The 24224-nt window shown below is 40.7% G+C and overlaps 1 protein-coding gene across 2 annotated transcripts in view; it reads right to left on the reverse strand.

The window, feature by feature from the left end:
- The window catches only part of LOC137274207 (protocadherin beta-9-like), a 35610-nt gene extending 12610 nt beyond the window's left edge, over window positions 1–23000 (reverse strand). The window contains exons 1-2 of one of the 2 annotated variants that reach the window (XM_067807263.1): window positions 22942–23000; window positions 2403–5217 (exon numbers count right to left, since the gene is read on the reverse strand). In XM_067807263.1, coding sequence (XP_067663364.1) covers window positions 2403–5138 — 2736 coding nt within the window. In that variant the 5' untranslated portion in view covers window positions 5139–5217; window positions 22942–23000. Of the gene's footprint in view, window positions 1–2402; window positions 5218–21189; window positions 21254–22941 lie in introns of those variants that run through there. The other variant, XM_067807262.1, reaches the window with a different exon arrangement.
- Between the last annotated feature and the right edge of the window lie 1224 nt (window positions 23001–24224).

Here is a 24224-nt window from a genome sequence, read left to right on the forward strand (position 1 = left end):
TAGCATATATACCAATTGGATCAATCAGCGAATTGAAATATGGAAGCCCAAAACACGGTCTATATTTTTTACAATACACCACAGGCCAACCGTAAAATTCTATTTTTATTGCGCCAGTGCTATTGAGCAACAAGGGCCTCCATTGTAGGAGTTGTAATCGGACGTCGCCTTCAGCCTATTGACAATGGCAGGAAAAACAGTTTCAGCTTTTCGCAGTATTCATCTTAATTAGTTCCCTTGGAATTCGTTACAATACAATAGTCCCGCGGTAGCGAGCTACTAATGAGTGATAAGGGACAGGACGATACTTTGATCCCGGCCGAGGCACGAGGGCCTCTTAGTTCGATCTGTGAGAGGTCGCCTCTAGCATATGTTTAAGTGTTAGATCCTCCAGAGATAATAATGGTTTTTGAACGTAACAGAGAGGTACCAACAGGCTTCTCGTTGCAGGAAGTAGCAAGTAAAATTTATCCTTTGCACATGTCACCAAGGTGAAGTCAAGAGCCCGTATGTTTCAAATGCTTCGCTGCGGAACAACCGGAAGTCCCATAGGCGCGATGGCGGCCAAAGATTAATATTTGTGCGATCAGAGTATAAACAAACGTATGTGATTTCTGTTTTAATTTCCTGACCATGGCTTCCAGCAGGCAACTAAAACCCATAACATTCTTCAAGGGAGAAATCAGATCTTTCAAATTGACAGTGGCCAGGAGTGTTAGTATTGGACAAACACCTTAGGGCTTCTAAATGTCCATTTAACAAGTCGGTGCCGAGGTGGTCATTCCAGAGTGTGACAGATGTCGTTGATTGAGCGGTCAAGGTTTGTTGACCAAATGCCGTATCACTTTAAGCAAACAGACCTTCTCTGAACACAATTAAAGTAATGGTTGTTCACAAACTTAATTTTCTTGTACTAAACTTGCGATAAACTGAGAACATATAGTTTCACGAAATAGTTCTTTCTTATGCTAGTGCGTAAAACCTAGGTATAGTTTTGAGGGCTTTATTTCTGTTAATATATCTCTGTCGCTATAACATTGAAAAAATGTCTTTTACACGTGTTCTTTAAGATGCTTTCTTCACCCAGTGTCTATGGAATGCCGGTGGACAACACGAAATGATTATTCAAAGGTGGCATTTCACCTACACTTTTGCGAGACACAATACATTGCATATGTCTAAAGTGATATATCACCCCGGTATGCTTTAAATAAGCACGTTTTTAACCTACTCAGAGCTGAAACGTCTCTACAACATTTGCCTAAGCTAATGCATTACTCAGTATTTTCAAATCTGAAGTTGGCGTGGAAAGGTCTCAGGAATTAACATCAGCAGCACAAAAATGTTAACATATGCAACTCTCTGTTGTTGTGTTTATGCCTTACTTATACACTGTGTTCTGTCATCAAATACATGATTTGATTACTTCTCAAAACAGGACAAGCATGTTATTGGAGAGAAGCTGCAATTGTTTCCTGAAATGATTGGGAACCCTTTCTGCTGAACCCTCTGCTCCCTCATGACTGTTCCCCTGGGTATCAGACCAGGGATTTATAGGCTTTCGAATTTCAACGCCATGACCGGCTATTATTTCAAGGGAATCCTTTTGAAGATGCGTTTTATTAAGTACGTCAGAGCCACTCCGGTGAGGGTCTGTATCAGGACAAAGCTCTGCGAAGACCTCCACGATAAGATAGTTCTGTTGCGAAACCCTAAAATCTCTAATTCAATTTCACGTTATTTCTTTACTCAAATTTCAAACCAGGCGCTTTTTACATCTTGTCTAATCGCACGGCTTTATGGTTCTGCCTGTTTTTCAAATGTTTAATAAAGTTGCGGCAAGCAGAGAATTCCTTGTCAGCCCTGACATTTTGGGGGGGATTTAGGAGCATGTTTTCAAGCCAAATATTGAAAACCAATCGACTGGTTCTTACAATGTGACTTTGAAATTAAAGATGTTTATCTTTGGGATATATAAGGACGGTTAATCACCTAAAATGCGTGTATTCCTATATAACACACCATCATGCATGTAGCAGTGATATATTTAGTCTGGACTAGTTTGTTAATATTTGGTTAATAATGCTAACTCGACGGGATGTTACTTGTTAGTGATGGAGACTTGGGGTGAAAGGGCTAACATGAAGCTATGTATACTAAGATAAAATGCACTTACGCTTACCTCTAGCAACAGCTTCGTATTTTATCCAACTGAAGGCGGCACTATTAAACATGAGGGTTCATATTCTAAGAATACTATCGCTTGTATCGGTGCTCGGCGACGTAATGCTACTGGAAGTGTCAGATTCTCTTTGCAAAAAGTCCCTGAATATGTTTGGGGTGGTAAAAGGGCCCGTCATGTCAAAAATCATATTAATGATGACGCCATTTTCGAGACTCACCTTCCTGAAGGTATAAAACTGCTGACCGCCATATTGATCTGACGTAAGTTTCTTCAGATAAGGATCATCAAGTTCGGCCCCACTGTCGAAGGAAAAACTTGTTTTGTTGCCCATCTTCCCCTTCAGTATTTTGTCAATGTTCTTCTCCGTATCATCAGCACTACCAGAACTCTCTTCCTCCCCCGGGACACTATGCCAGAGCTGTTTATCAAAGGGTCTCCCATCTCCTTGTTCCTGAATAGCTATGGAGCTCCCATTTCGACGTCTGGAGTCGGCACGTTTGATGTGCAAGATTATGATAACAATTATGATAGACAGAATAACAGTCACACCTCCAACAGCACCTGCTATAATTATATATTTTATGTCATTGTCTCCAACTGATGCGGCTAGTGTGGTGTTGTAATACACAATCCTAATGATCATCTTTGTCTGTGACTCCTGCTGAGGCATGCCGTGATCCTGAACTGATATTGTGATCTTGTAGAACTCTTGGTCAGTGGGGCGAAGCTGTCTTGCCAAGACAATCTTACCCGAGCGGGTGTTTATATGAAATGGATTGTCTTTATTTGCAACAGATATGAAGTACGACATTTGCCCATTGATACCTTGGTCGTAATCCACAGCAGTGACTTCAGAAATAACGGTTCCCGGATGTGTGTCAGAGGCAATGAGGACTGTGTTGTTTCTCTCGTTGGGGAAGAGGATGATAGGGCTGTGATCGTTAGAGTCAACAACATTGACGTACACACGTCCGGTACTGTTTAAAGGCGGTTTTCCACCGTCCTTCACCAAAACGTCAAATTCGTACCGATCTTTCAGTGTCCTGTTTAACCTTCTGTGGGTTCGTATCACTCCGTCAGAAAACACAACAAAGGGAGGTAAATCTCCTCTTACCAGCATCAAATATTCAGTACGAGCATTAATCCCAATGTCTCTATCCTTAGAGGTTAACTGACCAACTTTGGTTCCTGTTGGTCGGTCTTCAGACACATTGAAAACCAAGTTAGAAGGGTCAAGGTAAGGTTGGTTGTCGTTCTGATCCAAAACCGTGACAATGACTGTGGCCGTTCCTGACATGGACGTTTCCCCTTCATCGACAGCCTTCACGGTGAAGGTCATCTGCGAGAGTGTCTCTCTGTCGAATACAGCGTCTGCGGTGATGTCACCGGTTTGGTGGTCGATCCTGAACATGGAATCGCTTTCCAGACTCATGAAGTACAGCATCAAAGCATTCTGCCCTGTGTCACGATCCGTGGCCATTACACGGGTGACAACAGCACCAACACGGTTGTTCTCGGTGATGTTGGCATAATACGTTTTGTTGGTGAAGACGGGAGGGTTATCATTAATGTCAGTAACTTCCAGACTCATACTGGCAGATGTAGCCATCCTAGGTCTCCCATTGTCCTCGCATACCACAGTGAGGTTGTGTTTAACTTTCTTCTCCCTGTCGAGTTTCTTCTTCAGCTGAACATTGTAACCTCGCCCCGGCATCACCTGCACCACGAAGAACGGATTGAGACTACGGCAGTCCACAGCTCCATTCCTCCCCTTGTCGTTGTCCACCACCTTGATGTGGGCCACGACGGTGCCGATAGACATCCCCTCGGACACCAAGACGGTGCCATGAACTCCAGGAGACACCGAATTCATTGTAATCTTGGGTGGGTTGTTGCCAACATCTTGTATCCGAATGATCAAGATTGCCTGGGACACTTGCACCGTGTCACCATTATCCATGGCTTCAATTACAGTTTCAAAACTATTCCCAGATTCATACTGTAAGGGGTTTCTGACACTAATGTCTCCTGTTCGCCTGTTTAGGGCGAACAGCTGTGGAATTTTGCTGGACTTGTGTGGACTAAATCGGTAAGATACATTACCATTGAGACCAGTGTCTTTATCTCTGGCCAGAACACGTCCGAATATTGATCTCACGGGACTGTTTTCTGTCACAGTGAAGTCGTAAACATTTTCAGAGAATACCGGGACATTGTCATTTACATCGGTCACATTGACATACAGAGTGAGATTTCCTGAGAGAGGTGGCCTACCTCCGTCTTTAGCAATGACTGTGAGTTTGTACCGGCTTCTTCGCTCCCGATCAAGAGATTCTCTTACAACCAGTTTAACACTAAGACTTCCATCCAGAGCGTGATCAACCTTGAGGCCGAACGTGTTACTGTCGGCCACCATCTCGTAACTACTGACAGAATTATTTGGACCTCTGTCTGGGTCTGAGGCACCGTCGATCCTGAAAGTGGTGCCGGGAGTCACAGATTCGGACACAGCTATCGTTTTGACGGGTTCGGGAAATTTGGGTGCGTTGTCGTTAACGTCTTCCACCGTGACCTTGACAGTGACAATCTCAAAGTATGACGTTCTGGTTGACCTCACTGTGACATCAAACACTATTGTACAGTCATACGAAAAGGAACACACAACACGAGAATCTCTGTCAATCATCGCCGCTGTATATATCGCCCCTGTCTCTGCGTTGATGCTAAAATAGGAGGTTGTCTTTAGATCGTTTGGATTTAGAAAATTGTATCTAAGAGTCTGAAACTCGCTTTGTGACACTGCTTGGATAATGCCACTGTCTTCCGCAACACTCCCTACGTAGGTGGCAACAGGCACGTTTTCCTTCAAACGGAAATGAATTGTCAATTGATCAGCAGACGACAATTGGACGGAGATGGCCGCCATCATGGTTGCAAGAAAGATGGCTTCCATTGCTGACACTGATCGCTTCTGCGTCACCTCCTTTGTCCGCTCCTCGAAGATTTCATCACAGGACACGTCTCACAGAATCCTGGAAGAAAAGAATCATAGATAATTGGAAATGCCACTTTGAAAGCAAAGAATCGTATGCAAGGAAACGTGCCTTCTGCTACGGTTTGCCTTATTTTATTCAAATCACAAGGTCAAAGTTCAGAAAGAACAAATACAGAGAACCAGAATAATGCATCTCGATCTCATTAAAAAAAGATGAAATCATTATAGTTCAATGTGAGAGTCTGGGTGTACATGCATCCTGTTCCTCTTGGTCTTTTAGGTGCAGTGCATGCATATTCTAGTGGATATTTGTCTCCAACAGAGTTGGCAGAACGTTATTTGTTCCAGTAAGGAATGAATAATTCGGCAACAAATGCTCAGTTGCCCCTGTTGAGGCAACCGCCCTTCTCTCACATATTCCCTTGCGAAACGAAAAAAAAACGCGCGTTCAAACGAGATTGCCCCAAATACCTTTTACATGTCTGAATGAAGACCAATATTTCTTTTAAAAGCCTTTGTTCGCTATCTGTTACTCTATGTTTGATTACAATACCGGCCAAAAATGGATTATTACGTGTCCATGAAATTTTGTCAAAGGGTGTTAAGTTACAACCCTCTTTCAGCGTACCATGCACATCGTTTGTCTTCGTCTTACGACGTTTTGTACAGCTCTACCAACACCGTTGGCGCAAGGAGCCCCGAGAACACCGGGGCAACTAATTTGGGTTCCCCTGTAGGGGAGATTGATTGCTTAACGAGCTAAGATGGTTATTCCATAATGAAACAATACACTGTGGCATAAGGACATTGTACGTTGGCACCGCAGTAAGACAGTGTTTGCAGGGAGATGGGGTTTCGTTGTTAAATCAATAGAAACATTTAGTGGTGTCGAAATCCTATTGTTAGAGACAAAAGATCATCTTAAGAGCAGCTGAGACGACATGGTGCCTCCTCTTACTGACAAGATGGTATTGTGTTACGAAGCAAACTGCTTCATGCAAATCGCTCCGTGTCTTAATAAAACCTGATTAAATTCACCCAACGAGATAGACCTGCTAGGATCATGCTTCTTTACTGCCAGGATGCATGTTACGAAATAACCATGCATGAGATACCGGTGAGCGTGGAACTGAGGGTATTATTTCACACGCGAAGGCTTTGCTGAATATTACAATAAACTGAGCAATGGACGTTGTATCCAGTTACTATCACGTCCTATTTTTGCTTTTTACATTAGTTTATTCGTCGGTTTTTTTCATAATTGGCCTATCAAAACGTATTTCAAGCTGAAGTAACAACAGCGAACGCCTTGTTGGAAAACTGAAGTGGTTCAAAGAAGCGGCTTTTGAGTTAACTCTACAAACCTGAGAAATATCATTGAAGCAAAGTATTGGCTTCAAGTCTCATTAGAAATATTTCAAAGAGGTCCCTCTAGCTAAAAACGGCAAGGCCTGAGAAAACAACGTACAGATACCAGCGCTGCTGTACACCGCGTTAGGTGTTTTTAAAGCATGCATAATGAAGGCCTGTGGCAGAAAATGAAATTCAAACTAAAAAGATATTTTCAGAATTCAAGTAATCAAGACCTGATCAAAGCACTAAGAAATAGCTCCGTCAGCTTATAAATCGGAGTGTAAGATGAAAAACGGATGAATTAAAAGATCTTAAGAACACGAATCCTAAGGGACTTTAAAAATTTCTTCCCCAAACGTGGAGGTTAAGACACTGCAGATTTCCAGACATTGTATTACGTATTACCATAGTTATGATGATAGAAATGGTTTACGGTTATCAGGAAAATCGTTCTATGCGTTTGAAGTAATAAAACATTTTATCGCAACTGCGAAATTGTATGAACCGAGTTGACCGCTATTTTTGTCTATGAATAATCATAATATCCATGGAGATATTTATGTTTTCTTTCTGCATCCGAAGAAACATTCAGTATACCTTTCCCAGAATCACTTCTCAATAAATTCGCTCTGTCGTTGAGAATGCATACAGAAGGGAGAAATCAATAGGAACCGTACAACGGTAGAACTACCGTTATGGAGAGGACGAGAGACCAGACTCAGTTTCTTGGTAATATCTATTCTCAAACCGGTTTATTGGTGGAAAACTGAATATATGTGAGAAGTCACTATGGAACACTTCCCGGGATGGCTTTTAGACTGTCGTTGGAACTGTTGTGTAACCCTAGCCTTGGTCTTTGAAAACAGTAACGAAAATGTGCCTGTAGATATAGAGCATATTCCGGGGATACATTACTGTCTCTGCAGACAGATGTGGGGGCCTAATTGGTAACAGTGTATTTTTTTCAATCAGATAATAGCTGCGATTAATCATCTTTTACGTAGAATTTAATATGTCTACCCATTGCTTGGAATATATTTCATGAATATTGTATAGAAAATATTGACATTTCTTTCCGAAAATATATCGACCTTAACGTATGTTCTACAAGATTGTCAGAACGAGTGGAAACCAATATGTTACCAGGGTTACTCAAACGATCTGCTGCCAGTGCGGAATGAGAAAATGCCTAGTACTAGTATATGTGACCGACTTATGTACAAAGATACAGCTATCTGAAAAACGTACAATATCACGGCACGTTAATATAATTGAGTATAATTCAACAAAGTAACGGAATGTGATGTTACAATGTGTCAGCATTTGTCACATGATAAAAATATATGTAACTTACATTTAACACACGTGGTCGAGATACGCTCTTCCAAAGAAAATATTATGAAATGTAACTTACATTTAACACACGTGGTCGAGATACGCTCTTCCAAAGGACATATAATGAGTCGTCTGACGTAAAGCACTTCAAGAAGTCATCCATACCGATCCGCGGTCACTTGCTGAGTGACAGTCTCAGGCCAGCTGGCCATACTTGTCTGACAGAGGCTCTCATTCCTTATCTATATCACCTAGAGAACGTGCCAACTGCCAGAGCATATTCCACGAACATCACCGCTTAATCCCAAAAGTCAACTCGAAATTATCGAAAATGTTATCTTTACAACTACTTAACAAAGTCAACCTATTCAACGCCGGATTAGCGCCACAATCAAAGGGGTACTGACCGAGTGACCAGACCTAAATGTCCAAGATGCTTCACTGACCAATTAGATACCGTTGGATTCGGAGTCTCAATATTGATCCTTCACACAATGTCGTCATAGTGTAGTGGTTCGCATGCGATATTCTGATTGCTATCACAGAGTTTTCAGATTGCAACGCCAAGCTTTAGTCACCATGACGAAATCGGTGTTTGTGAAACAGTTTACACTTTATCGGAAGAACATACACTCGGCGTGACGATACATAACCCTTTGTGGAATCAGTCACAGCGAAGAATGGTAAAGACGTCCATCGCCAAACAAAGGAATACGTATATCCGCTTCCAACACATAATAGCTTGTAGGACTATAGTTATAATGACCGAAATCCCTGTCCGGAGTTGACTTAACGGACTTGAATGTGTGGATCGCCGTAACGAGAAACAGTGGGACGGGGCTTTCCCACCAGACTGGCGTGTGTACCAGAAGCTGGAAGTCAACAGACTCGCTGGTTCTGCTGCCGTCGTATGTACACGATCGGCTTCAGGACTGACTTAGCTTAGCGAGACCATTCCAAGCTAAACGCGGAGTAAAATACAAAGCATTGCCTTGTTTACCCCCGGGCGCTCCAGAAAAATGTGGAGTGTTTAACAGGCCAAGATTGTATTTACCTTCCAAATAAATCTCTTGCGGAAAGGCAGTAAGTTGAGTTAATATCATTTCCGAGACGTGAATTGCTGCAATATATGATCTAGTGGTGGGCTAGAGCCTTACATAATGTATAACCGATCTCTCGAAACAGCTAATATCTAATAACGAGGCTTTACGCTGGCTTATGTACAGCCAAGATAACGCTAATGCGCAACACTTCCTTCTTGGCGCAACAACCTCACTTGGCTGATTACAAACAGTAAACATTCGTTCGTTCGTTTTAACAGTGTTTTTTTCTCTCCATCTGTAAAACACTGTCGTCTTTGACAGGATATTTTTAAAAGCTACTGATTACTGTGTTATGTAAATACCCATCTGGGTGTAAATCTGGCATATACGCGTTTCTCGTGTTGTCAAGTTTGGCAGGCATGTTAATTTCGATACAAAGGACCTCTGTTGGATGGACAGAGAAAACAACCCATGTAAATCTATCACTACAAACCACCAACATAAACCATGATGGACCAGTTGTAATGTACTGCTACGACAGCAGGTCTCTTGTATTATACTCTCCTGTAACAGTTGAGCTGTACGTCAGATCTGTTTAGAAGGACCAGGCAGAATGTCATGCTTTCAAAATGTCTTCTAGCCTCAAGTGTCTTAAACATCTTTGGATGTTGCCAGCAAACAATTCTAACTTGACGTCCGCGATCGTTGGTCCCCAAAGAGGTAGATTGTCTTCATATTGAGTGCATTTTATGGAGAAATGAATAATTTATTTCTATATTTGATTTCAGATAAGAGAGATGGACGAAATCGAATGATTGCATTCAAGAAAGAATATCACGAGCTAAAGAAGTAAAACATGGTTGGTCGTTTAAAAAATAAGTTGTACCTTTTCGCTGAGAAAAATAGAAACTTTTCTTTTCATAAATTATCAATGTTAGTAACAATGGAAAAAACCGTCTTTGTCGCGTTATCAAAGACCACAGTCCTGGTACATCAATACACCATGCGTTTGCGGCGTCACTTTAAACTGCCACATCGTCTACAATGAAAAAACGACGCTTACGGGTCTAACGATTTTATAGATTGGAAACTCGTTCATACAAGCAAAGAGCTTGAACGGTGAAAGTAACAGACCTTTGATCAAAAGCAGTGAGGGGGTTATTTTGAAAAGGAACGAGTTCTGAAGTTCTCGTAAAACGGGGCTGATCTCATTGGAAATGACTATTTAAAGTCTCCCTGACATAACTAAGAGCGATTAAAGACTCTTGACAATCTGCTCGAAAAAAAAAACATATTCCGAGCGCGATTTTGTCTCCCAATTTCCAACCTAAAGGGAAAATCCACCGTCCCTTTGAAGCCGCAGAGTAATCCGTGTTGTCAGGGAATATCAAAGTCAAACTGCATCGGAAGCAGTGTGTCAGAAATGATGTTTCTCTACATTGTCAAGTCACTCAAAGTACCCATGAGCGTGTCAATAGACGTTATTTTGCATTTGTTCGTGTCCTACTGTTCTTTAGTCAAGAATGTAATATGTGTTCCGTACAAGAGACACGACTGTTGGACAAAACCGCAAATGAGGCCTTTATTTTATTCACTTGGGCACTGAGCGACTTCTATAATCGTTTCCTGTGGATTTTCACAGTTTGCAGTCATCAAAGGAAATATTATTTACAAACCAAAATCAAAGTTCATCGCTTGAATTTTGCTTTTCACAACATGTAAATAGTAAATTACGCGACCATTGATTGCGTCAAATATTCATGATGCGGCAAAACGACTACATAAGCGGCTGCTTTTGTAAAATAATGACGTATTATCTCGTCAGATTTTTTACCAACGGGAAAATTGACGCAATTTAAACACAGCATTTGAAGAACTCGTGTGTAAATCCTTTTGAATTAGTTTGCGCTTGTGAAACAAGAAAAAGTCTTGACGAAAGAGTTGCAGATAACTCGAATATGGGACAATGACTGTGGGTATCACACCAAACACGCCGACAAAGTCCCAGGTGTGTGGCCGGAGTTCATGAGATACAGGTAAGTACTGCAGGTGAGACACACCAATCGATACACAGGTAATTACTATAGTGATCAATTGCCATTATCCCTCGGACCTCTGGGGACGGAAGCGACAGGTAGAATAGACCGATAGTTCCTTAATGGCCACTAACGAAGAAACATCAAGTAAATTTACGGTCCACGTATTGACTGAAGGGTTACGGTTAAGACGTAGCTACGTCGATCCCATTACGTAAACGATGCGAACGTGTCCGGAAATTGGATATATTAACGTTGACAAATGCATCTCATCTCCGAAATTATCCACTAAGTTGTCTTTGTTTGTTTAAGTACGATGCCGTACATTGATATTTACACCATTTTTCCACAATCAACATTTCGTTCAATAATAACATCTCCATATATAAATCCTCACAAATGAAAGGGTGCATAAATGGGTTTGAAGTGAAATACACGCATTTGAGAAAAGCTCCAATATAATTCATATGAACGCAATGCGTCATAATGCACGTGGACTAACGATAAAACTGATTTAAGGTTTTAAATATGGCCATTAAATGTTGAAAAGGAGGAACCATAACGAGCATGCGAAACCAAAGGTTTGCTTTGTCGTAATGTGTCTTGGTCGATAGAGGCGTGCATTTATGTTTGAAAGGGCCAAGATGGGACTAGCTGTGATGTCGTTCTTTATGAATTAATAACAAGCTGCTCATGTTTCACGTGCAAATACTGATGAAGCTGAGCGAAACTGACATTTCTAGGCACAAGAATGGCGGGGATCTCAATGTTTAATTTTAAGCCGCAATTGCTAGTAAAAGATAACAAACAGCTAGGCCAGTAGTGTATGTTGCCGGTTCTTACAAGAGTTGCGATGATAAAATGATATTGATTCATGATATAGGTACAAATGAATATATCAGTGCAATGGATAGAAGTACAAGCAATACATCTATGCAGATTACGAGCTACGAGTGAAATATTTATTACTTCAAGAAAACGTCAAGAGATAATACCCTTGCGCTTGATAGCAAGTGATATCGAAGTTTCAAAACTAAGCCCTGATTCGTTTGCTGATGAAAAAAATCACTGTAAATAACTCTTTATCTGGTAAACATTATCTTCAAAAACCTCCTTTAGGTACAAGAAATTAATATTGTCCAAACAAGAATCTGAAGTTGTAGCGCTGTTGGGCGCTGATCCACAACGGGACTGAGGAGTTCCTGTTTCACAATATGGATCAATTTCAACATATGTTAAGTATTAATTAACAATCTCATGCGGGGTTTGTTGTTAAATGTCAGCGTAATGCCAACCCTTAACGCTGAGTCAATTATGACCTATTTAAATTACATCCCTTTGTACATCTGAAGCCCCAATAGTCCTGTTAATTTCCCTACTGATATCTGACAGATAGCATCAGTTTATAACTGTGTCTGGAGCAAATGTTTTATGTTCAAAGAAATATTACGTTACTCTGGCAAAACATTCGATCAGATTACAAATCGTACTGGCAGTTTAAAGAATTGATAGTATTGAAGGGATATCAGGCAGGCATTTAACCTCACCCTAACAACTACATACGGAGCGGTACATCCTCGATGTAATGAAAAACATCATCTTAATCGTTATAACAAGCAGCCCTAGGACGTCAATGGATGTTTTTCCAAGCAGTGGCTTTGTAAGACATTAGCACTGGTGTGAATATACTGTTCTCAGTGAACTCAAATTCCAACGACGGTCCAAAGACAGTTTCCAAAGGGCTCAAAGTTCAATTTCAAGGGCTTAACAAAATACAGATAAAATCTACGAATCAAGCATGGCATGTCGCCGAATGAGAGTAAAAAAACTGCTGACATTTAAAAACTGTAATATACATTACCAACAGCTGAGCTACACAATAGCAAAGTTCGGGCGATAGCCGACTCATTTTGAAATTGACATGCTATTGACAACGTGGCGGGTAAAGGATCCCGGTTTGCCTCCAAGTGAATTAATACAGGGCTTGGAACAAGTAAATTGTCTATCCTTTGCTGTCTAACCAAGCTTAAACACCATCTTCGCACACTTCTTTTGACAAGTTCTTAAATTCCGACACGGTGGTTGTCAGTTTGCCACGCAAAATTGTTGCGTTGAATATAAATGGCGATACAGGCTCTCATAAATTGAATCCATAGTAATTTACACGACATGGCTGTCAAACCTATGGGACAAAATGGCGCATGTCACACACGGCAAGCGGCTACTACTATTACTGAGTTCTAAATAAATTCTGCATCTTCAACAACATAATCACAGTTATGAATAGTCCCAAGCTGCGGGAGAATCTACATACATATTACACATTGCAAATCCTTTCCTGCTTATTCTCCCTAGAGTCTGACCTTTGCACAAATGCTTACGCACAAATGAGCCAAACTATGACAGCTGCGATGTGCTGCTGGATCGACGAAGAGATAAACAACAGTTATACAAACAAATATTTATTCATTTTAATGTAATATCCACTAACTCAATTTCCCACACATCATTCATCCTTGTTTAAACGACAGTTGTTTCTTTACTAAAGGTCAAACTCGTTGTCAGTTGCACAGATGGTAATTTCAGTTAGCTATGCACATCATAAATATCAGTTAAACGCGCTATCAACGGCTGATTCATACAGCCCATTGATGATCTATATATACATGCATATATCAGCGGGAAGGACATAGTATAAGCCCGTCCTCAGTCCTTTAAATTTCAATGTCCTCGCAGCTGGAGAAGGCATATGTAAATTTCATTCATATCGTGAAATACATTCCGTATAACGAGTCTTTGATCTCACCGCTGCCTTTGATAGTTGACTTCAATATGTATAGGTCTAATGCCACCTCTGTTTCATCTTTATCAAATAATGTTGATCAATGGCAAAGTTATCATCCCGTTGAAACTGTTTTTTAGAATAAAAAGATAAAGGAGAATTAGATTGATACAAGAATAACAGTATCCTCTTGCCTAAATAAATTGAATGAAGATCGTTTTCTAACACTGAGCTGTTGGAAAACACTTGGTAATACGCACTTGTTTGGCACCGTTGTCCTGACGCATAGACAATAACGATGTCTGTTTCCTATCTGTCAATCATTTGTGACACTCACACGTTTTATCAGCAGTTTTAAACCGGCAACCATAGATGTGGAATTAACACCGTAACCTTCTTAACAACGGTTTCCTAAGAAATCCCAAGGAATCGATCTAAAGATCTAAACTGAACTATTTTAATAAAATTTCTCCTCGTTCTTAGCGAAACCTGTATAAATATCTCTATACTAAAAGTATAGCCAAGCCGTTGCAAAAGTTCAACGCTAGGTTAAAAATCAATCAAGGTTATCGATCTATCGAAGGTCAGAGGGTTCATTTAAGTCAAGTCAATGTTACAGGCATTAGATTTTGTAAAGAACGCACATGGGTGACACACTGTAACGTATTTTATGGGACTCTGTGTCTGCTGGTGGATAATGGCGGTGCGCGTTCGACAAACCAATATATGTTCTAAGCTGTCATCGATATAGACCTTATTGCCCCGTGTGGGGAACAGCCGCCGGGGTATATGCCCCGATAACGCCCCTTGTGGGATTTGGAAAAGCATTTGCTGTCCAAACTGCAAGCCGAAATAAACGTGTTGGACAAGTCAAGTCCTAACATAGCGTCGATAGATATGCGGCCGTTTGTGATCTCCAACAGCGGTGGAGGTGGTGGGGGAAACGCTTTCGTTGTCGTCGTTAGAGGTTACACAAACTACGAGGGTTCAACCCGGTGTGGACGTAATCTTCCAATGTGATGAAATTGGTTTCCATATTAAATATCGACATCTACAGTACCGACATGATAACTGTTGGATGTTGGAGTTGTTGAGTTGTGGGCATAGTGTTTAATCACAGCGGCGGTTGACGTAACGACTTCGGATATTAAATTTAAGACATTTAGATTCGTTTTTGATTCAGCGCGTCTAACTCAAGTGCCATATTTACGACTGATGTAGGATAAAGTGCCCCAGGATTTGTTCTATTTTCATCCATCTATACATTTCAAATTGATGTCGGTAACGATTACATGGACAGCGCTTGCTTGAGAATAATACGTTATCATAAACAAAGAGTTTCTAACGTGTGATGTAGAGAGGGGTGTAATTCTAGATGTTTGTGAGCTCATGCTTCTATTTCTTGATTATACTTCAGCTCAGTTAATCGGTTCAGAACGAGTTGTTTAATGTATCCCATCAGAGATGGGTCTGACTATGCAATATGAATGTTTAAGGTTTTCACTGGGACCAGTATTGAGAAGCATGGCGATGTATTCAACAGTCTGGGAAAATGTCGACACAGTGTGGAGATTGTTACGTGGTGACACCCATGTACACTGCTCTGGTGAGACTTATAAGCCACAGGTGGTAATCAGGGCACTGAGATCAAAGTAAGTGTTTTATTCAGGACCACTGGCACCATATCAAGCCATATTTTCAGGGCCACTGATACCGTACCATGCCAAGGTTTTATTTAGGACCACTGCCCTGCCAAGAGTTTTATTCAGGGCCAATGACACTGTACTAAGATTGTATTCAGGGCCAGTGATGGCATGTCTGGGTTTTGTTCTGGGCCACTGATGCCATACCTGGGTTTTGTTCCGGTCCGTTGATGCCATACCTGGGTGTTTTCAGGCCACGGAAACAATGCCAAAGATCTCAGTATGTGTTACTAATATCATACCAAATATTTTAAAGGGACTAATATGAATGGACCAAGGTTCGCAATCAGGAACACAAAGACCGTGCTATAAGGGCATCATTCAGTTTCAGTGAGGACAGACCAAGAATCGTTATCAGGATCCGAAGCCTTATGTAGACACAATGGTCGACAAAGAACCAACATGACCACCAGTGTGATAACATGTCACACTGACCATAATATTACCGTCCCTCACGCATCAACTAAGAATATGAAACGTACTGATTAAATCGATATTTTGATATACAAGTTATTGTGTGCATTTCATTGCCCTACACATGAGCTACACATTAGTTCGTTTCAACTAAGAATCAGTTTTCTGTAGAATAATATCATTATGAACAGCTGTGTGTAAAAGCACGCAGTGATTCCTTTGCGTATAAATGTAATACACACAATAACTACTCACCTCGATATAAGCATGGGCATCGAGAATTCGATATATCGACAGTCACGGTAGCTCACACGAAAGTAATCATTGGAGTCACACCTCACAACATAGCACATAAACACCCTTTGTCTTAACTTATATTGCTTCCTCGCCTTATAAGCCCTACACGTGTGAAGGGAATACTAAAACAGGCTAAATGAAATGTACATGAAATCTATCCCCCTTGCCAATAGACGACCATGCCCCTTGATTGCTGGAGTGGCATCAACAGGTGAAATTAACAAAGACCTATTGGCTATCGATATGTTACCTACGTATATATACATCCCCAGCAGACCCATGCTTGACTGCGTTAATGTAACAGAAAGATTAGAACGCTATCATGAGACTGTAATCTCAGTAATAGGACCTTTAGGAATACCCTACATCATGCAAATTCATTTACCGGGCGGCTGTATATAGATTAGCTATACATCACTCTATAATGAAATGGAGTAGCGCCCAACTGCTATACGTCGTATATTGTCGACAAATTGGTTCCTGCCTGATGACCCGAGCGGAATATTATGGCATTCATAAATTGTCATGAAAAATGAATTGGCCATACATCGCGATTAAGACAGGAATCTAATCGGAAACATTCAAGGTGGGCTTCCTTCCAACAAAGATCGTAATGATAACACTGAAACATCGTCCCCATATATAAACTCTGCACATAAAGGGACTTTGTAATGATGGCTAACCGAACCATCCTGGTGTTTAAAGGACCAGTCCATGTTCGAGTGACGTGAATGAATATTGTTTTGCGCCGATATTATCAAGATTCCAGCAATTTAACGACTCGGGACACCACAAATGGGCTTCACACGTTTTACTCACTTAGGGAATTGACGTGATAAGCGAACGCTGAAATATCTGTGTTTCCCCATTGGGAAGTAGGGGTGGGGGTATTGGTACTTGTGTTAGCGTTGGTTTGAGGTATACTATGTATCAAAGTACGACTTTCCAAATTCCATGGCCTTTCATGGCCAGAAAAAGACTATTGCTTACTCGCTGAATATATATTATTTTGATAGTAACAAACAAAACCAATTCAAAGAGTCCCAGGGAGACCAGAAATTCAGAACCCGAACCTGAGGGAATCCAGACTTGCTTCATTTATGGCTTTAGCGCTGCCGAGAAGCCTTTTCAGTAGGCCATATAATTCTTTTCAAGGACTGAGAGACCAGCGTCGTCTTGAGATGTAGCGGTGGTATACCAAACTATACGAAATCACACAGTACGTGCTTTTCTGATTTATTTCTTATTGATGATATAATGCATGGACTTAACGATAGTCCAAGACACTAAAATATTTACATAACACGTATCCTATACATGCTGGTTCTGTGAGGTACCCTTTGGCAAATACGTTCTATCGTACGCCGAAGACCCGGATTCGATTCCCCACCTTGGTACAATCTGTGAAGCCGATATCTGGTGTCCGTCATATTGCATGAATATTGCTAAAAACGGCGTAAAACTGATTCACTCACTCACTCCCCATACACGCTGAATCAGCCATCTTACACGAGCTCAAACGGGTATCTCGTTGCATCACATGCCCCTTCGTCTCGACATCGCGTTTTGTTGGTCATGCGCTCAACCACTCGATTTTAAAAGCTTGTTGTGACGTGACTGATAACATTGGTGAATGCAACCTAAAATATTCATCATTCTCAATCCGCCCGAATATAGCAATTCGTCGATTAGTGCATTCGAGCGGACGTGCTTCTCATTCAACTAAACCGTCGCTAAGAGAATTACACCATGTACATTTCATTCAAATCAGTTTAGGGTTGAATACTTGATGAATTATAATGGGCAATTCCCCGTGAAACATGGTCGTTAGTCGTGTCGCCTCTTTACCTTCTATACCAGCTAGTGGCGGGGTCATGTTCGAACCTCTGCGTAAATACCCAGATCGGAAATGGAAATGACTCACAGTTTTGATGAGTGTTAAATTGAAATAGTGTGAAAAATAGATCGAATTTTATGATTTATTGCATTCACACTGAGCGGCCGGGACGAGCAAAGTCAATTGGAGTCGTTTAACATTGAGTGGCAATTGAAAGGGGCAAATTAATCATTTTGTCAATTTCTAGTAACACATTTAGGCCGAGGAGAATGCTACCTAGAGTGATGGCATCGAGTCATCGGTGAATACCTTGGCATAATGTCCCTGACTACAAATTGATAGATACATCAATACCTTCAGTTATAGAAGCCAACTTGCATGTGCACGATTTAAGCCTGTTAATTGCACGCGATATACCATGTCATATTGCTCACATGCGCATGTCAAAATCCCACCAAACCACATTCACGCATGCTCAATGGACCCCCATGGGACCTGTTGGTTGTCGATTACGTTTTTACGGAATCAAATGGAAAATTGATAATGTAACTTTTGCATGTGCAGTCCTGAAATCTGTGATTTAGCTGGAGTTTTTTCAACTTCAATTTAATCTCCGTTATGATTTACATGGCATTACGTTCACATAAAATCGGCAAAACCATTCAGGTGGCAATTTTCAAATGCTGTTACCACGTGATTGACAGAAGAAAGTAATAGTTTCAAACTCTTGTGATTTCAATTTTCCCGGAGCTCGATGCTTCTCGGTTGTTAAAACGTAGAAATTCCTCGTATACTATGTTAGCTTTCCAGATCCAATAAAGTTTGACTGATTCTCATCAGCTATGTCCCATAAACGACAACCAATATATTTCATACGAACCCAATATTAATTGGACATCAATATATACCCATAGATGTCTGTCTGGTAAAAATAGCGTTGTCTATTGATGTCAATATCGGAGCGGTAAGCTGACAAATTCTGCCATAATACCGGTCGGGGCTGGACAAGCTTATTACATTAACATGACATTAGTTTCATCATAACAAATGTCTCCTATCGATCCTCCCCTTCGCCTCATTAGTTGCATAACAGACAAACTAATTTGGTGAAATTAACAATGAGTCCAATTCATTTGTTATCGAGAACTTCTGTTGCAATATACAACCGGGATGGTAATAGATTTCAGTGTCGGTGATATTGACAAGCCTGCACAATGCTACATACAACGTGCAACGTTAATAAGATCACGTCAGTGGGGTAATGAGGGGGACGGTTTGCCTTGTGCATCAATGTTCATCGCACAAAGAGCCTCCGGTGTTAAAGATTTAATTTGTACACTTCTAATACGGCTGAAGCGTTGTGACGGATTGCTGCCAATCAATAGTCGTTTTCAGAGCTCATGTGTACAAACCCTACATAAACTCACTTCACCCTGATGCGTAGGTTTGGCAAATACACACATACGTCTTGGCAGGTAGTTTGTCGATACATATGATGTCTTATTACATCTATTAGCTCTTTCTGACGTAGTAATTTCTATGTTGATGCTTCTTTGAAGTTGCGTACATTAACTCGACCGGCGTAGTGGTTATCAATTATTCATCGAAAAACCTGCAAAACGCTTCTCTAACACCAAAGACCTTCTGTGTACGTCTGTGCTAACACCCAAAGTGGTTACTAACAACATTAGAAAACATGATCCCAGATTCGAAATCCCGGCTCTATTTGTGAATATCTTCTTCCTAAACGTCGCCATGCAAATTCGTTAAAGGTTAATATTTTTCCTGTTGCTTTGACCGGCGTGGCCAATACTGTAATTACTCAGCTCTCTGCGCTTGACCGCAGGTGGACAGTGGTCAATGATGCCCTTTGCCGACCTATCAACCCCCGATTAGGACTTGTAACAGATCATATTGACCACAACTTTCTTCGCTTTGTCAGCTGTGAAATGACATTTAATGGCTTATTTCAGAAGCAGAACTCTATAGCAACGCGGAATGAGGACGCTTACAGCAATCCCCTATAGCAGACAACGATGTACGGTCGCTGTGTGGAGGAAGTCGAACATACAGTTTCCAGTAGAGGTAGCACAGAACGGTCGATACTGTTCATTTTGTTCTGATACCAAGTCTATAATACCTACATGGAGAAGGACAATAAGACAAACATACAGTAATAACTGACAATAGTAACTGCCTAGTGTTTAATGACGAGAAAACGAAATGTTATTCTATACTTCGTCATATGAACACCAACTAATGCCGACGAAAATAGAGAAACAAAAAAGACTCACGCTGTTTTCAAATTTGAAAAAAAACAGCTTAAATGCAATAACAGCGAGGGAATCGACTACCGGGCTAACATTACCTACCAACGCAAACAGCACGGATAATCAGGTTGTAAATCGAGTAATTTCCACGAGAAATCAAGCAATCACCCTTTCTCTGTTGCTCCGGGGACCCTTGGTTTTGTCCTCGCGTGCTGCTATTCACGGTAACTGCTTTAATAAACGCTATATCGAGTTTCCTCCTCTCAATAAGACGACTTATTGGAGATACGATTATGAATCAATGATTTGTAGACGCCCTGGTAGTCTTCAATCTACCCTAACGAAACATATCCTGTAATAAACGCTAAACAAAACAATATGCTATCATGCGGTTAGTCACATCCAAGAGATTCTTACTTTTCAAGAAGGAAATTGGATTATGACAACGATCAAAGAATTTGATGCTTCGCTGAATTCTTTTTCATTTATATTGAAACATGAAATAACACACTGTCTAAGTTATACCAATCTAAAGGATTATTCTAAGAGCTATCACATATGATAGATTAGAAGTACCCACTAGCCCTGCGTCGATTCACGTTGATTTTGATGCATTGCCATTAAAATACAATACCTCGTCAAAAAAGTGAAGGGCCGGTTAAGCTTTGAAATAAGCACCGACATTGCATGCATCAAGAGGTTTGAACATGTTAGCCCATCTCAAGCTATTCGAGCCCCACCATCAAAATGAACCATTTGCCAATTTTTTCCCAGCAAGTCCTCAATCTTGCTTAGCTGTTTTGTCATTCTATTCAATTTAACCCAGGATATTGAAGATTACGGTTTAATTTCCTCCACGCGATCCTCACATGAAATGCAATTCATGATGAAACTTAATTTTATCTACCCCATCACTAAGAAAATGATCAAAACACTCACTTCGGCTCGCGTCGTATATCCATCCACGAACTGTCCGTCGCATGCTCAACCCGTGTGTTCACAGCGAGTGATACCAAATACAGTCGCCCTTGTATATTTCAAGCATGTCTATTGCACCGAACAACACCTTGTCATCACTCCTTAAATTATGTGCAATAAACGTAATCCAATTACCTTGAGACTGATTGATGACCTGTCAACACCTACATGTACATTACAATAGCATCTGTGTATATTACAACAGATACGCGGGAACGATGAGAAACACCCCTGTCTCCCGTGACTGACAGACGCCGACTGAATTACTACGGGGGCTTTCGAAAACATCTGCTTCGTGGGTTGTCGAGAGGCGCGGACATTTCTCTCTGCTGTCTCCACCACAATAAGTTACAGGTTGCTTCTAACGTTTCCATAGCAACTGCAGATATTTAGTAACGGAAGTGTACATTTCTTTGATAAAGTTTATCACACCATAATAACCATAGAAAGAAGATCTTCCCTTTTGAGAGCGTTAAACACATTAAAAATCAATGAAACGTGATTTGCATCGTAGAGCGGTAAAAAAATACAGCCAAAAAGATAGAAAAAACTGATAAAACATCGGTAGCGTTTCAGTAATGTGATATCCGCGTAACAATCACTTACACGCAACGAAATCCTGATCAAGAGTAACAGTGTTAAAATAGACGATCAATATAAATCGTGAATGTTTTTAATTTGAATCTGAAGAAAATAACACCCTACCGTTGGCTTCCCCATCAGACAACGACGAGTCCTCTCTAGTAACTCACCGACTGTCACGGCAACGAAGCGCCATAGCTGTGGCCACACTTCACGTGGTAACAAGCCTGAGCTAACCGGGACGGCTTAAACGCCGACGCTTCAGTGTGATAACCCTTCGCGATGGACAGGGGACTTTCCGTTGACTTTGAAGTCGCCATGGCGAATACGTTTTGGATTAAGACTCGCTTCTCGATATCAATTTGTATGCATTATTTATGGTTAGGCGTCGAAAGTCCTAAATAATCGAAGAATACCGAAACTATTTAATACGCAAGATTACCCTATCTCTGTGATTTGATTGGGTGTCTGTACTATGAAGGGCAATTTTTTAGTTTCGTGGCATGGACGATCCGTTTTGCATAACACTTCGAAGTGCAAAGTTCAAATTCCATCGCCTCCAAGAGAACGGAAAGATACGGTATTAAAGCGATGAGTAATGTATGTTGTCAATATCAGCTATCTTCCGCCTAATACATCCTCACTAATCCTTGGATTAAGGGATAAACGATTACAAGGGGATACGCCGTTTACTCGGGTAGGATTAGGCCTCCATTTACAGTAAATCACTTGGAGTTAAGGAACATCACACAACACGCGAAAGACAATGCTATCCAGTTTCACCAACAGGTGTGAAACCGAATATCCTAACATGAATTCCTATGACGATACATGCAATGTTCACGCACCCATAATTATTACATAATAACCTCCCTCGTCAAAACGTCACGCCCTTGAAAAGTTAAAGTCTTTCAGTATGAGACTTTGCTCATACATTTTTGATATTTTCATACAATCAGCTTATTACTCATCAAATAAATACAAACCAGTAATAAAAATGTAATAGAAAGATCATCATTAAAACCCGAAGAGGATGTTTTTATAACCGTCTAATTAATTCACCTTACCCTTCACGTAAAAGTGTTATAATTATAATGACCATTGGCTCATCACAAACACAATGACACTTACCGTATTCGATCTCCAGCTGAAATTATGCTGATAGAATTCCGTGTAATGAATAATAAAGAAAGAACACTTGTCCAATGTCTCTAGTGGTAAAGTTCACGACAACGCTCTCGGTACACACAACTCGCTACTGAGCGCCCGGCTAAAAGAATGGCTCTATCATTGCTTTAAATTAGGCCTGGCCCTTCCTCTAACGGAGCTTTCATTGACTGGAGCGAATCAGCCAGCGCTCACTATGACAGTGCTCCGCATCAATGACACTTGCATTAGCTGTTGGCAGGTCGCGACAAAAAGACCAGCAGGCTAAAAACCTTAATCCATCTCCTAAAAATAACACCTTTCACGCTTACCTCCCTTTGTTTACCTCTTCTCAGAGGGAGGTGTTATTTTCACTGCAGCAGCCGCCATTGTTGCACTGTCACAGCCGAATGCGTGGAGAGGTCTGGTCTCGGCGTGTTACAAATTGCAATTGGGAAGACTACAGGGATAGCATAGTGACATTTAAAAGAGTATACTTTCCTAATCAACTTACTGCAGCCCCTAGGTATTTACTGTGATATGTTTACATAAAACAATGGTGGGATTTTCGAAAATAAAAATGACATTCGAAAGCTCAACCAGCATGAGGATTTAATTGTTATTTACAAAACAAATCTGTGTCCCAGCAAAAGGACGTGTGTTTGTTTTAAATACAAGGCACCCACAGGCAAATGTGACGACTTAGTATACATGTAATTATCTTACGTATACACATTTCAGATTTAAAATTTCATTCTGGAGTCGTATTGATTTAGAAACTTATACTGCGTCACAAAACGAAAACGACCCACTGTGTATTGTGAAAAATAATCAATAAATACCTGCTGCGCATCACGACATGAGTTTAAAATGACATTTTAGGGAATAGATAAATCTCTTCAGAGAAAAAACCCACAACATTTGCACTTAGGAGAATATTTAATTTCTACGCATCATGACAGATGCTAGCTACGTTTTCGGATTCGCTTTTCAGATTAATCAATACTGACCTAAGTTTAAATGACGTTGATCATAGTTTGTTCATTTTACCTTAATGACAGACTTGTCATTGGAGGACATTAGATGTCGTTGAAAGTAATATGTATTGGTAATGCGGAATCAACCATCGTGAAGGCAGTCCCTGATTAATTCAGTTTTTGTTTATCATCAGCCTGAGGAAAGAAGATAAATTTCAATTTGAAATTGAAATGATGCTTGTGAAAAAAGCAACGTACCGTTCAAGGATCATTTCAATTAAGTTAACTGGA

This window comes from Haliotis asinina, chromosome 2 (assembly GCF_037392515.1).
Source record: "Haliotis asinina isolate JCU_RB_2024 chromosome 2, JCU_Hal_asi_v2, whole genome shotgun sequence".
NCBI lineage: Eukaryota > Metazoa > Mollusca > Gastropoda > Lepetellida > Haliotidae > Haliotis > Haliotis asinina.